Genomic DNA, 16,063 nt, shown 5'->3' on the forward strand with positions numbered 1-16,063 from the left:
GGGGTGAACTGGAGGTCTAAATGGGAGAAAATCCCTGCAGCAGGTTCTAACATCTGGTGGAAAGACTATAACCAGATGAGTGGAGACCGTTAGAGCAGCACAACATGTTCTACAATTACATAGAGTGTCATTATTATACTTTGTTTGGGGGTCCGCATACTTTTGGCCATGTATTGTATGTCGACATCAGGACACTTTGCAGCAACAAATGTGTACATAAACTTCTTAAATACTTATTATAAATAGTATGTTTTCTCAAATAATCTTTTGAACTGCTTATGAATTTCTTTTAAATAGCTTTTTTGATATTTTGAACTGTCAAAGAAGAAATGCATGTATGTGCCTTTTAATCAAATATATAATAACAGAACAGACACAGTTTATTACATGTTTTTCTGTAGTTGATCAATATTGCTTTTGCTGCATGATTTGATTAATTGATTTTTTCATTTACTCGCAGATTATTAGTTGTTGTTATCTTCAGTTTGAGTTTTGGACTTCCGTGATGGTCTGAATGCTGTAGGTACTTAAGACTTTAGAAGTTTCATGCTTCTCATTAGAGCCTGACCAAGAAATCAGCCATGTTGATGATGTACATTATAAACTGTGTGAAGGATTTATCAATAAAATCATAACTTGATGTATAAGACACATTATGTGTGTGTGTGTGTGTGTGTGTGTGTGTGTGTGTCTGCTGTCATTGTCATACTGTGATGGTGTTTCTACAGACCAAGAAATCACTCCAGTTCACAGATCTTCTAGAGTAAAAAAAAAAAAAAAGTTTTAAAATACTACTTTTGGGTATACGTGCAGTTTAGTGTCTCAAATTATTTGCCAAAAACTGAGTGTCCCAAATGATGAGGGTCTTATTTGAGACAGGTTAGGGTTAGGGTAGCACAGGTGGTTTAGCAGGTTCATAATTAAGGACATTGTATGGGGAATTTGGGACACTAAACTGCACGTATACACTACTTTTGAGTGCCGTTGATGCCAAAAATTGGGAAAGAAGTCCACTTCCATCTTTCAATTACACAGATTTTGGGGATATTCAGCCTATTCATATACATATCTCACTGCACTGTAACTTTTTTTCTAGCTATTCTGTTTTTGCTAATTAGTTATCCTTTATTTAAAACTTAAACCCTAGTTATGTGTGTTTTATATTGGCTTGTGTTTGTTTTATGTGTACTTATAGCCTAGTTGCCATGCCTAAATCAGAAGGGATTACATCCGGCCAACTGAGTGTAAAAATAATCATCGAAATATCCTCTGTTTTACAGTCTCTCTCTCTCTCTCTCTCTCTCTCTCTCTCTGTCTCTCTCTCTCTCTCTCTCTCTCTGTCTCTCTGTGTGTCTCTCTGTCTCTCTCTCCCTCTCTCTCTCTCTGAATGACACACGTTATGCTTTTATTTCGAAGTGTTTCCGGTATTTTCTGGCTAATTCCCTCCGCCTTGATGCGGCTTAATGAGAAGATGTTTTGTAGGTGAGTTTTTTTTTTTTTTTTTTAACATTAATGTGTTTTTTTCCGGTTTTAACCGCCTTGTCCTCGCGGGCGTGGGTTATAACTCGGACATGAAGGTTTAAAGGCCCGTGTCGTCGCTTCAGAGTGTCAGGTTAGTAAAGCGCATTGTCCCCATTGGTGTTTTTGTTGTTGTTGTTGTTGTTGTTGTTTTATCCATCGGCGAACGTTACCTCTGCTACCTCGGGTTAGCTGCTAGCTTTGATGTTAGCTGTATGGTAGCTAAAGGAGTACTTCCGGATCTACATTTCAAAGTAATGCATGAAATCGAAAAAGGCGACAAAAACGTGGAAGAGGCGACATGAACGTCGATAGAAACTCAATAAAATAAAATCGCCAGTCAACAGATATTTTGCCAAAGTGTAAATGCTGCAGATGTCCGTCGTATAACATACAGTAAAACGTTTTCTGAATGCATATTTGTCTACTGGTAAATTCTGCACATAATAATAGCTGTTAGCTAACGTTACGAAAGTCGTAATTCGTCTGTTTTAAGCCAAGTCCTATCTTGTTAATTGAATTTATCAAACTTTCCACATATTCGACGCTGTGCAGGAATACTGGGCCTCGCACTTTGAAGGCATTTGTATGGAAAATAGTGCAACGATAATTTGTTAAAACCACCTCCAGTTAGACATTTTAAAGTAGTATTTACGCCTAAAATGCACCACGTATTTTATCGTAAAATATACATTAACCACATTGTTATCACGTTATGATCAATTTCATAGGATTTACTACACATTAGGTGATTCAGCACAAAACGGTGCTTTGCGACAAACTTGAAATAGCGATGGGCTTGGGATTTAGTTTACACGTCTCACTAGAATTGGAGTAAATGAAATGTTACGCTTTTATTGTGAAGGAAACGTTTCGGGTTTCCGTGTAGCTATCTATGTAGCTTGACGCAGTTGTTTTCAAAAAAGCGACTGAGAGCAGCTGAGCACTGCGGTGTTCCCGAGCAGGAGGCTGGTGACGGACTTCTCGTTTCACGCTCGTTTTCCTCGACGACACTTCTCCATTGCCGGTTATTATTATTAATATCGTTATTATTATTATTATTAATTTTTTTTTCTTTCTCATACACATCTTCACGGATTTACACAGAAATATAATCTCTTGAATGACCCGCTGGGAGGACAGCTGGTGCGGCGATAACATCGGGAGGAGGGGTGATGCCCTTGACTCGGGGGAGGAAGAGTTAGGAGGCAAAGAGGGGGGGGGGTGGGCAAAATCATCTGATGTTCCGAAAACAAGTGACATTGTAACTGTGCGATCTTCATTGGCAGGGGTGTCAGGGATGTGGCGCATGATCTGCGAGTTCATTTCATCCCTGCCGGCCGTGGAGCAACAACAGCAGCGTCCGGCTGAGAGAAGCCATCGAGAGGATATGTTGTGCGGCCGCAGGGAGCCCCGGCTCTGGAGCCCCGCCGCCGGTCGAGCTGAGGAGGCCTGAGCAGGTTCTCCATCTCCGGATTAGATGCTGGCAGAAGGCAAGTGTGCATGACAAGATAAAACAGAGGCTGTCCAAGCCTACGCTGCAGATAAGCCTTAGCTGTGAGTCTACTTTCCCTTTTAGGTTGACATTGTTGCTTTATTTTGGGCCTCTTTGTGTGCCAGACTGCATCCGTGGGAGTAGATGTGCCTATTAATAATAAATGTAATGGGCAGCAGCCCCTGAACTCTAAATGTAGGCTTGGAACTGGGGTGGTTTATTTCTTCTAAACCCTTAAAAGAAAGGAGCGATTGACTGGAAATAATGGCTGACCACGAGGAAGCAGAGTTTTCCGAGTCCCTTCAGAAGGAGGACGGGTTTTCCAGCGAAATTGAGGAGCCAGGTACGGACTTCATATGTAAAAGTTTGCCTATTTTAAATGAAGAAGCACCTCAAGAGGAAACCTTACTGACTGGTTCTGTGTCCATAACTGCAGAAGAGAGTGCAGAATTTATCCAGCTCCAGGCCAAGACGGAGTCCTTTCAGCCAGAGTCCCCGACGAGGACAAACTACCTGCCCAAGCCGGGGAAGTCGGCGCTGAACAGGCCCAGCTCCTACATGGAAAACACGGAGATCCGTAGGAGTAAAAACCTGGCGAGAAGGAAGCCCCCGGGGTTTTTCGCTTCCAAGCTAGCTCGGATTCGTCTTCCCACTAAGCAGTACCTGAGCGTCATCCTACAGGACTCGCGCTGCTTCCTGTTCTGCATGTGCTACCTGACTTTCATCCAGTCGCTCATGGTGTCGGGCTACCTCAGCAGCGTCATCACCACCATCGAGAAGAGGTACAGCCTGCGGAGCTCCGAGTCGGGCCTCCTTGTCAGCTGTTTCGACATCGGGAGCCTCGTCGTGGTCGTCTTCATCAGCTACTTCGGCGGGCGGGGCCAGAGGCCTCGCTGGCTGGCGGTGGGCGGGGTATTTATCGCGGTGGGCGCCGCCCTCTTCTCCTTGCCCCACTTCATCTCGCCGGCCTACCAGATCCAGGAGGTCAACTCGTCCTCCGGCAACGAGGGCCTGTGCATGAACAGCAACGGCAGCGGCAGGGACCGCGTCGACATCACTTCCTGTCCCCGGGACCAGGAGGGCAACGAGCACAACCTGTACGTGGCGCTGTTCGTCGTCGCCCAGATCCTGGTGGGCATGGGGTCCACGCCCATCTACACGCTGGGACCCACCTACCTGGACGACAACGTCAAGAAGGAGAACGCCTCGCTGTATCTCGGTAAGAGTTTGTGTGCGAATGTCTTAGAGCTGGGAAATATATCGATATTATATCAATATCGCGATATGAGACTAGATATCATCTTAAATTTTGGATATCGTAATATCGAATTATGGCATACATGTTTTCCTGGTTTTAAAGGCTGCAGTGATGTCATTTTCTGAACTTACCAGACTGTTGTAACTGTTCTATTATTTGCCTTTACCCACTTAGTCATTATATCCACATTACTGATGATTATTTATCTAAACTCTCATTGTGTAAATATTTTGTGAAAGCACCGATAGTCAGCGCTACAATATCGTTGCGGCAGCGATATCGAGGTATTTGGTCAAAAAATATCGGGATATTTGATTTTCTCCATATCGCCCAGCCCTAGAATGTGTGACGGAGTGCTCAAACGCGCAGTCGACCAATCGGTGACATCAGTCCTGCTGGGGTTGGTTTGGATGAAAACCGGCAGCCTGTTTTGGTAGCAGTGACTTTTTGTTTTGTTTGTATGCTCTGTAATCTTTTTAGAATCTGCTGACATCCACACCCACATCACCTCAGTCCTCCAAAGAAGCTCCTAACTCCGTTAGTCTCATTGCCCGTTCTATCTCCACAGCACTGTGGAGCAGTCTTGTATAAAGTACTTGAAAGCAATACTTGAGTAAAAGTTCAGCAAGTTCAGGTATCGGAATCGGTATCGGGAAGCAAAAAATGGTATCGGACCATCTCTAATTATTTTAACAGCTTAGACCAGTGGTTCTCAAGACTTTTTAAGCCATGGACTCCCCTTGTACCTGGGAAACATTTAAATGCTGATGAAAAAAGGCGAAAAACTTTGGAAAAAGACGGAAAGAAAGAGTAAGGCAAGAATGGGTCGAAAATAGTAATACAAATTATAAACTATAAAAAAAATATTCAAATAAGCGACCAACTTCGAAAAAAAGTGACAAAAACTTTGAAAAAAGCAGAAAAAAACAAAATGAGACAGTAGAAATAATTAAGGAAGAAAGGCAAGGAATAGGTCAAAACAAATGACAAAACTTTTTTTTAAAAAGGTGACAAACTACTAACTGCAGCCTTGTAACTGAAAAACATTTTGCCACAAAAAAATGTCCCGTACCCCCCGCAGTCCTCCAAAGTACCCCTAGGGGTACACGCACCCCCATTTGAGAAACACTGGCTTAGAAAATAGTAAAAAATGCACATGTCCCAGAGCCGAAGGTGACACATTTATATTGCTTGTTTCATCCAGACAACGGCACAAAACCCGAAAAGATCAAGTTTACTTTTTGACGTGACAATTGAAATTCCTGACATTTGAGAAGCCGGAACCAGAAAGTCTTTGGCTTCATTTGTTGAGATAGCGGAGGTTAGCGGAAGGGGAGGGACGGCCGGCGTGTGAAAAATGCACCGGACGTCATTGGTTGAGCCAGACTAAGCATATGACAACAATAAATTATGAACAATAAACGTCACTGGAAATGACTAAAAATACGAACACATATTACAAATATGTATTCAAATTGTCATAAGAAAAACCCACTAAAATACATTCTTTGAATATTAATGGGACAATTATGCCGATACTGACATTCTGCATGGCCAAAAGGGTGGGGATTCCTTGAACATTGCACCCGTATGTGATTGATGAGTCTGACATTCCAAAAACCATGATCCGCTGCCACAACAGCCCCCCAGTCTTAGGGAAAGGCTTTCCACCAGATGTTTGGGAGCTGGCTGCAGGGATTTGCTCCCAGTCAGCCACAAGAGCATTAATGAGATCCAACAGCCATGCTCTACGTGCACTGCCAGTCCGGTTCCTCCACACCAAACTGGGGAAACCATTTCGTTGCCAAACACAAACTGTTGCCACAAAGTTGGAAGCACACTATTGTCTGAAACGTAATTGTATGACCAGTGTATGACGATACACCGGTCAGGCGCTGTCAGCAGCTGTAGACAATGTATGACCGCACACACATTCACCATTACGGCAGCTGCGTGCATTTCAGTAGCTTGGCTTAGTTTGAAGATAGGGGTGGGACAAAATATCAACACGGCCATTGGTGTAATTTATCGGGGGGGGGCACGTGAACAAGAGACACTTGAAGATAAGTTAATTGTGCTGTTTTCCAACAGTTTGGACTTGCAGTGAATACAGAGAGAGAACCTGGATTTAACCTTTTTAACATTTTTGTATTCATAGTCGTGATGTATCATTATAGGGTTGTCTATTGCAGTGTTTCTCAAATCGGGGTACTTGTACCCCTAGGGGTACTCTGGAGGACTGTAGGGGGTACGTAAGATTTTTTGCTAAATGTTTTACAGTTACAAGGCTGTAGTTACTTCTACTCTCTTTTCTTTCCAAGTTTGTCGCTTTTTTGAATTTTTTGTCGCTGTTTTTGAAGTTTGTCACCTTTTTTTTTGAAGGTTTTGTCGTTTGTTTTGACCTTTCTTCCGTACTTTTTTCTAGTCTTTTTTTCTTCGAAGGTTTTGTCTCTTTAAAAAAAATAAAATAAAATAAATTCAGCTTTTTTCTAAGTTTTTGTCACTTTTTTTTTTCTGAGTTTGTCACTTTTGGAATTTTTTTTCACTTTTGTCTCCCCCCTAATGTCGCCTTCCTTCTTTCTACTGTGTGTTTTTTTCAAAGTTTTTATTGCTTTTTTTTAAGTTTGTGTCTCAACTCGACTATTTTTGACCTATTCTTGCCTTACTTCCTTCTTTATACCGTCTTTTTCCAAGTTTTTTTTTAGCCTTTTTTCAGTAGCATTTAAAGGTGCAGTAGGTAAGACTTATAAAACTAACTTTCTGTCATATTTGCTGAAACTGACCCTATGTTCCAGTAGAACTACATGAAGCAGGTCATTTAAATAAAAATCCAGCTCCTCTGGCTCCACCTACAGCCTGTAGTGGGATTTGCAGAAATCCACAGCTCCCTGTTCAGATGCACCAATCAGGGCCAGGGGGGGGGGGGTGTCTAACTGCGTGTTAATCACTGCATTCTCCCTTGTGGGGGGAGGGGCTTAGAGAAAGTTTTGGGCTTTAGCAGAAAGGGGGGAGGGACTGAGAAGTTGGTCCTAAAGGAAGTCCTGGATCTTCACAGTCCTACCTACAGCACCTTAACTGTTTTCCAGGAACAAGGCTGTTGTTTAGTAAATCTATCGCTGACATCGCTGTATTGTTCCTCTTTTAATCTTTTTTTTTTTAACCTAATCTTACTTTACTTAACTTTTTATTTCTTGCTTTTTATACACTTTATTCTGATTCTGATTTTAAGTTACTGAGTAGGCCCCCGTTCTATGCTCAAAGGCACATCAGCAGCAAGGCTAACAAGCAGGTAGTTTAAACAACAGCAGAGAGTTCCTATAGTGCCCGTGCTTGTCACCGCCATGTACATGTCGGACATAGCTCCGCGGCTAAATCGACTTTGAACTGCCCTCCCTTTCCCTTTCACATGCTTCCTCAGACGTTCTAGCCCCAGTGCATTCAAACAAGGTACAGCCTAATTAAACCAACAAATAAGAGCTGGGTTATGAAAGAGATTGTGGTGGGCGGAGGGACGATGGGGAAGGTCTTATGTGCATTCCTCTCGTTAATGGCAGTGAAAGTCCCGCAGAGGCTCGGCGTTGGTCCGAGACCCTTTGTTTTTCTTTCTTTCTTTTTTTAAAAGAGGGAGGCTTTGACCAGTGCAGCAGCCGGTTGGTGGTACGATGTCCCCTGGAAGGAGTCTGGACACTGAAGTGTGATTGGACACGTTCCAGGTTGTAGCGTAGAAATTCTAAAATGATTAAGTTCAGAGGAATAAGTTCAGAAATTTGCCCCTTTTTGGCTGCAATTTGCAAAATGTGTGAGCCCGTTGGTCCTAAGGTGAAAAATACATTTGCATAAAAAAAAGAAACTATAAAGTCCCATATACAGTACGCTGCATGGCCAAAAGTATGTGGACACCCACGTTTCTTTCTTCTGTAATCAATTTAATCGTTTTTTGTTTTTTTTACAAATTCTCTGATTCCAGCTTCCTAAATGTGAATATGTTCTAGTTTCTTCTCTCCTCTGTGACAGTAAACTGGGTATATTTGAGTTGTGCCACAAAACAAGACATTTGAGGACGTCATCTTGGGCTTCTGGGAAACACTGATTGAAATGTTACCCCATTTTCTTACATTATATAGGCCAAACAACTAATAGAATAGAATAGAATAGAATACACTTTATTGTCCCCGAGGGGGAAATTTGTCTTGGACATGGTGCTACAATGTGTTGCTTCACAGCATAAACATGTAACAGAAAAACCATTCTAAAATCAGCATCAAATAAAATCAGCATAAACACAAGATCAACAATGCGTCCTAGGACACAAAAGAAGGACACACGTGACCGCACAGACAACAGCCTAAGAATGAAAGCGTCCATATTATGCTCATTTTCAGGTTCATAATTGTATTTAGAGGTTATATCAGAATAGGTTTACATGGTACAAAAAACACCATATTTGTGTTGTACTGCACATTGCTGCAGCTCCTCTTTTCACCCTGTGTGTTGAGCTCTCTGTTTTAGCTACAGAGTGAGACATCTCACTTCTGTTCCATCTTTGTTGGGAGTCGCACATGTGCAGTACCTAGGTAAGGACTACTAGCCAGTCAGAAGCAGAGTATGAGGCCGTGCCCTGACAGTACCTAGGTAAGGACTACTAGCCAGTCAGAAGCAGAGTATGAGGGCGTGCCCTGACAGTACCTAGGTAAGGACTACTAGCCAGTCAGAAGCAGAGTATGAGGCCGTGCCCTGACAGTACCTAGGTAAGGACTACTAGCCAGTCAGAAGCAGAGTATGAGGGCGTGCCCTGACAGTACCTAGGTAAGGACTACTAGCCAGTCAGAAGCAGAGTATGAGGGCGTGCCCTGACAGTACCTAGGTAAGGACTACTAGCCAGTCAGAAGCAGAGTATGAGGGCGTGCCCTGACAGTACCGAGGTAAGGACTACTAGCCAGTCAGAAGCAGAGTATGAGGGCGTGCCCTGACAGTACCGAGGTAAGGACTACTAGCCAGTCAGAAGCAGAGTATGAGGGCGTGCCCTGACAGTACCGAGGTAAGGACTACTAGCCAGTCAGAAGCAGAGTATGAGGCCGTGCCCTGACAGTACCTAGGTAAGGACTACTAGCCAGTCAGAAGCAGAGTATGAGGGCGTGCCACGCTAGCAGCTAGGCGAGCATTATAACGTGTGTTCCAAAGTGACCACGTTTGTCTCTGAAGTAAAGGCTGGACTACAATAGAGCTGTTTGGAGCAGTTTGTGAACAGTGTTTTCTGTTGGAGATGGTAAGTCCCTTTGGGGGGGACTTTGGGCTTTTTCACTTTGTAAACCTATAACGTGCACAAAAAAGATATATGACACGATAGGGGAAAGGGGAAAAGCCAAAAAGCATAATATGAGTACTTTAATCCAAGTAGTTGTACAGCCCTATAAATGAACCTTAATATAATATTTAATTGTTGTTGGACACAACTTTTATCTGCTCTACTTGCCATTTTGGCAAGTAACCAAAAAGTGTTTGTCCTTCGGTCGAGACCCACTCCACCAGTTAACTCTGGTATTCAGTTGTTTTTGTGACTGCTGAATGAAAATACTTGTTCCCCGGCCTTAATGGGCGAGGGCCAGCAGGACGGAGCAGAGCAGGGTTACCCAGCCAACAGGAGCATACTGTTAGGCTGCAGAAACATGTTGATGTGGTCGGTTGGTTTAATGGAAACTGACAGCTTCTCCAGTCACTGGAATGAGGACGGTGCCCATTAAAACACCGTCACAGTTGAGTCCAGTAACCAAAAAAACCCACAAACCAGCTAAATCCTGCCAGTTTGATGCTGGCAAATGTTGTGTAATAGTTTAGTCGCACTCGCTATTATTTTCCGAAGTAATCAGTAGACCCAAACGGAATCTGCTGATTTTTTTACAGTTTTAAGCGGTGATCCAAAATGAAAAACGGTCTGTTTTTCTGCTTGGAGTGGAGATGTTTTAACATTCGTAGGTTTTTTATTTATTCGCGAAAATTCTTCAGAATTCTGGGTCCGCAGATTTCGTGTGGCCCTTTTAATCAGTCACCTATTTTAACCTATTTCTTGCCATAAGGTAGAATCGACTTTATATAATGTCATGTTTTCCTTATTCATTCACTTGGGTGTTTTGTGACAACATAGAACGTAAATGGACTTTGGCAACCAACTCCTATTTCAGATATTCAAAAAAATCTTTGAAACCAAAATAACTTTGATGTCCTCCCTTGGAAAATGGAAATTCAAAAGAATGTCGAAACATTGCAAGAAAAAAAATGGCAATTTTATAATTCTGTCATCTCGCTGTCCTCGTGTCCTGCTGTGGTTTAATAGCAGCCGGCTGTAGAATTAGTGCCACCAGCTGTTAATCTTTAACTCCTAGTGCTTGCATAGTAACAGTAGTGGATGGAGCAACCCATTCATTTACATTTTCTGTTGCAGATTATCTGGAAATTTGTTTACATTTAAAAGTAAATTTGAGTTAATTGGCAGTTGAGTAACCTGCTCAAGAGGAAGCATAACAAAGTGTGTTTGAAAGATCTTTAGATTGCAATTGGTTCAAAGTACCTTGTAGGTGTTTTAAAATTCCACTTGACTCTCTCCTTCTCTTTTGCCTCTCTTTTGAGATCTACAGTGTCTGATATTGACCATGAAGTGTGCACAAAGGGTAGCCTAGAAATCTAGACGCACCCTAGCGGCAGCAAATGTAACTTTCCGTTGGCTTACGAGCTGGAAAAACCAAACTCGCCCCTCAGATTGAGCCCTGCCAATGGTGAGTTCCCAGACCCAACATCTTGATGTGGGTCAGGCTTGTCAGGCTACACAAAGGGCTGACTGGACACAGATAGACATCTAATGCTACTTAGCCTACTTGGGTTACTGTGTTAGTGGTGGAACATGAGATGAGCGGAGACAGATGATGCCTTTTAGTAAATCTGCAGCTGTACTGTAGATTCAGCAGGAATGCTACACAGATAGACCACTACTGTATTCATTCATCCCACTGCTTGGTCTTTGCAGACACTTTTAAAAACACGGATTGATCAAGTGCTTACAAGAGTTGGAATTTTCTGGCACAGCATTGCGCTAAACGTGAACTGAAATCAATCGGTACCATTTGCCTCGCGATCCCTTATCACATCAAAGGTGTCTTCTGGTTTATCTCAGCTGCTGATGGAGACAGAAAGACCAACTGGGAGGGTGATTTAAACGTGAGTTTCTAATGATTCTTAAGTCAGATGGCCGTGCCCACTGGGAACACTGCCAGCCTAGCAGCAACCCAATGCAGCGTATTCTGTTTGGGTCCCGCCCTGCCTCGAATAGTAAGAACGAGGGACGTCACTCCGGGGGAAAGATGGTGTTTATCCCTTTGTTATGAAACGGGGAATCCAACTGAACACAAGCCCATATTCGCACACATCTGCCGCTACAACAACCTGCACTCTTCTGGTTTCAGTCTTTCCACCAGGTGTTTGAGAGATTTGCTCCCATTCGGCGACAAGAGCATCGGTGAGGTCCAACACCGATGTTGGGTGATCAGGTCTGGCTCACAGTTTGCGAAAAACTGAAATGAGAAGAGGTAAAGACAGGGAACGTCCTACGTTTGTGGCATTTCCACACTGTTTTGTCCCAGTATGGGTGCAGCAGACTTGCTGTCTGCTGGAGAACAAACAATCTGGTCCATTTTGGCTCTGCTTTGCGTTAGCCTACATATGAGATCATGCCCAAAGGCGTACCAGACATCCATTAGAATAATTCAGCACAATATTGCTTTGTAACCCCAATAAGAGATGCTCTGTTTGGCTCCCATATAAGGCATCGGGACACACGCTACGGCTACTTGAAATTTTTATGTGCCAGCTCAGAGGTGCAATATGGTCGTCAACAGCGCCTGTTTGTGTTTGGCATGCTTTGTCAATTTACTGCATATGCGACCAGAGACCTGTCCATTTTGTCAGTTTTTTTGTTGGATGACTATAGGTTGTAGTTAAGAGTCAATTAAATGATACACAGATATAAGCACCAGCACCCTTTTTCTGGATAAGATATAAAGTCATGTCTACACTCTGATTTCCTGTTTTCTCAGAGATTATAATCAAGGTTTTTTTTAAAACCTTGCCATCAAGTTGGACCATGTTTAGCGTCTGTGAGAAGCTTAATCTGAGTGATAATAAGCAACCAAATCGCCCCTTCTTTTATCAGCCTGACATCGTGTTCATGTAAGCTGTTTTCTGTTTGGGTGGGGGAGTTATTTTGTGTTATTTTTGACCCACCGACATCGACACCGAGGCTGTTAGTGGTTGCTATGTGCAGTTAACTTAATGTTTACATGTCGATTTAAGATGTGGATTAACCTAATCTCATCCGTGCTGCCATTTTCTGTCGCTGTATTTTAAGGATTTTGCTCTTTTTCTAGCTTAATCCTGCCTACAAAGCTCTGATTGACAGTAGTCAACGAGCACAACATTTGAATGGGAATTGTAAAATGTTGAGCATTTTCCCCGATCTATAACTTAAACAGTTAACGCCTTAAAGGGTAACTACCGTTTTTTTCAACCTGGACCCTATTTTCTTATGTTTTTGTGTCTAAGTGACTGATGGGAACAACAATCTTTGACATTGGTCCAGTATTAAGTGAGATCGCTGCAGTTGGCAGCGGCGAAACAAGCTACAATGTAAGTTAACAGGGCAATTGTCCAGCTTGTATTTACCTTTACAAAAGTGCTCGTTTTGCCACTGACAGACTCAGATTAATATTCTAAGTGTCTGACAACATTATGGAAAGGATCCCTTCAGAGATAGATCTTTAAAACCTCTTTGAGACCTTTCTGTTTAACCAGAAACAGCTCTGAAGTCGCTAGTGCTAAACCCACCAGACTCCATTTAAAAAAGCAATGCTTTCAGTGTGTATAGAGCCAACATATTTTGACGTGTAAATCGGTAAACTAGGTGTTTATTTCAACCCAAACTAGAGTTGTGATGGTTGGAAAGGTGGAAAGACGACCCAAAACGGCTTTTTATAGTTTTATTTTGTGTCTGTTGACTTTGAAGTGAAGTGAAGACTTTGACTTTTTAAGATGCTAAAATGACTGTTTATTTACATGGAGTCTGGTGGGTTTAGCGAACGCAATTTCGCGGATGTTTTTATGTTTAAAAAAAGGATCTTACTCTTTGACAGAAAGGTCGACCTCCTTAGAAATCCTTTCCATAATGTTGTCAGACACTTAGGATATTAATCTGAGCCTGTCAGTGACAAAACGAGCACTTTTGTGAAGGTAAAATACAAGCTTAAAATAATGTATTCACCGATTTACAGACGTCTTTCGCCATGTAAGTCTATGGGAAATTCAGCTCTAGCTGCATTTTGCCCCCCCAAATACACAACCTGCAAACTGAGGACTAGAAACACTGTCATAAATTAAGGACTCTAAACATTAAACATTTTCTCTCCTGTTGAAGAGCTTCACACCGTCCCGCTCCGGGCTACACAGCAGCTAAACCTGCCGGGAGGTTTGTTTGTCATGTTCCCCGGTTTATCGGGGCAAACGGTTTGTGTTCACAAATATTGCTCGAGCCATGCTCAGCGATGTGACGTGAGTGGAAGTGCCGTCTTTACACCACTCGGTTTAATTCAGAGGGCTTTAATCGACTGGCGCGACAAGACGATGAAATGAGAAATGTGCTGCTACACTCAACAGTTAAAGTAAGGCACATAAACCGGCAGAGTTAGTGGTTCAAACACCTACCGGGGTCACTAATAGCATATTGCTGTGTATGCACTCATGGTGTTGCCGGGTACTTTGGATAAAAGCATTTACCAAAGGGTCTATTTTTTTGTTGTGACATAAAAATCTATAAAGTCATAAATCCATTTGTTGCACTTGCACATGTTGCTGTAATTCTTCGCTTTGCACGCCAGTCTGAAATGTTATTTTATGATCAATGTGCTAAAACAATTGGTCAATTAATGGATTAGTCAGTCGACATGGATTCATCCAAAACGATTCCAATAATGAAATGTTTGTGTCATTAATTAAGCAAAAATGCTGAAGAACAGATGCATCTTGAGCTGGTTATCTGTAAATCTGAGTGGCCACAAGACATTTATCTACAGCAGAAGTGGAAGCCGGTATAGCCAAAAACACAGTTACTATCAGCTTTTATAGCAATTTCCTACTTCATTGTCAACTTTCCAGGTCAATCAAGTGTAAAATGTTTGTTATATTCTGGCTTTTTTACCGCGTAAAGGAAGGTGGACAGAAATTTTACGTTACTGACTGACTTTTCAGCCTTTACATGACTTGACTTCTAGTATTTGCAGGTTCACGTCTCTAGAGTGTACAGGGAGCGTATGTAGGTCAGTAAAAGATGGAATTGATGAGCTTGATGTTATCATTAATATTTGTTGGCCTTGTTTGTTGGTGTTGAGCTTTCTGGTCGTGTTTGGTTTCCTGTTGTTGAGTCTTTAGAAGACGTTAGAGATCGTCACTAGGGGGGTTTGTATTAATGAACGGCTGCTGATTGCTCATTTTATCTCTCACCATCTCTGCAGGGTAAAAAAAAATACTGTGTATCGAGCCTAAACCATAACACCTAGTGTGAAATGTACAGAAAACCAGTGGGGAGTTCAAACGGACGCTGTGGTTTGTCGCTGCTTCCGTCTGGCCCTGTGCTGTTTTTCCTGTGTCTCACAGCCAAATATATTTCAGGAAATTTGCTAAAATTCAAGTAGTTGTTAGGAACATTAGTCACTTAAAGTGAACAAAAAAAAAGTGCAGGAAGCCTGTTCACAGATTTCATGGAGGCAGGGGAGTCTGATGCCGGGGCTGGCAGCCCCGTTGGGAAGTTGCAACGAGACAGTGCTGTGTCAGCAGGTTGCTGTGACACCGCCGTTTGTCATCCCGTAACGTTTCATTGTCCCCCCCACACACACACACACACAGACACACTTCCATCTCGCCCTGGCCTCAGCTGTCTGTCTGTCTCTCCAAACACTACATCACATGGCTCCTCTCTCAGCGTTCACCTCTGCTGTCGGGATGCGCGGGACAAAACAACGCAGCGGCAGTTTTGTAGCGTTTGAAAAAATAAACCCATCCATCAACTGGCAAAGATCTAACGAAAGCTCAAATGAAACTTGGCAGCACCAAACGTTGAATGGATTGAAAGCTTACAAGCTTCGTGCTCGTTGATTGAGGTTCACATCTTTCCGAGGCTCTTGAAGCCACACAGTTAATTTGGAAAAAAATGACATTTCTTATTTATTTTATTAGCTTTTCGGCTGGTTTACAGCTGCCATCCATCTCTTTTTAACGGCCGTGTTGTGTGTTGCCGGCGTGCAGGTCCAGACTGGTGTAATCCGGGTTGTGGAGTGATGACTACGGGTGCAGTAACACCTTGGAGGGCTCTCATTATGTGTGTTGGGTGATGGTGATGCAACAGCTTGGCAGCACTAGGGTGCCCATAAACACTGAGTTACCCTGCCGAGGTTATAATGGCTCATTACAATTCAATTCACTTTGTTTTAGGGATCGACCGATACTGGTTTTTCAAGACCGATACCGATTATTAGTAGTTAATGAAACCGATAACCGATATTTGGAACCGATATGCATTTACGGTGAAAATGAAAATCTTTAAATCAAAATTAAGATTTTGGAATGTTACAAACTCCAACACAAAACTTGACACTACAGGTGAATAGGGTAAACGTTTTAACTAGCCGATATCACCCTGAAACTTTCTCAGTTGATTACTTACATTAAGATGAGAAAAAAATGTATTACAAGTTTTC

The 16,063-nt window shown here is 42.5% G+C and overlaps 1 protein-coding gene across 3 annotated transcripts in view; it reads left to right on the forward strand.

Moving 5' to 3' along the window:
- Positions 1-1,518: 1,518 nt before the first annotated feature.
- LOC144527151 (solute carrier organic anion transporter family member 5A1-like) overlaps positions 1,519-16,063 on the forward strand; it is a 48,961-nt gene continuing 34,416 nt past the window's right edge. Inside the window, exons 1-2 of one of the 3 annotated variants that reach the window (XM_078265057.1) lie at positions 1,519-1,612; positions 2,808-4,232. In XM_078265057.1, the coding sequence (XP_078121183.1) occupies positions 3,278-4,232 (955 nt within the window). In that variant the 5' untranslated portion in view covers positions 1,519-1,612; positions 2,808-3,277. Of the gene's footprint in view, positions 1,613-2,452; positions 4,233-16,063 lie in introns of those variants that run through there. The other 2 variants (XM_078265058.1, XM_078265056.1) reach the window with 2 other exon arrangements.

This window comes from Sander vitreus, chromosome 12 (genome assembly GCF_031162955.1).
Source record: "Sander vitreus isolate 19-12246 chromosome 12, sanVit1, whole genome shotgun sequence".
Taxonomy (NCBI): Eukaryota; Metazoa; Chordata; class Actinopteri; order Perciformes; family Percidae; genus Sander; species Sander vitreus.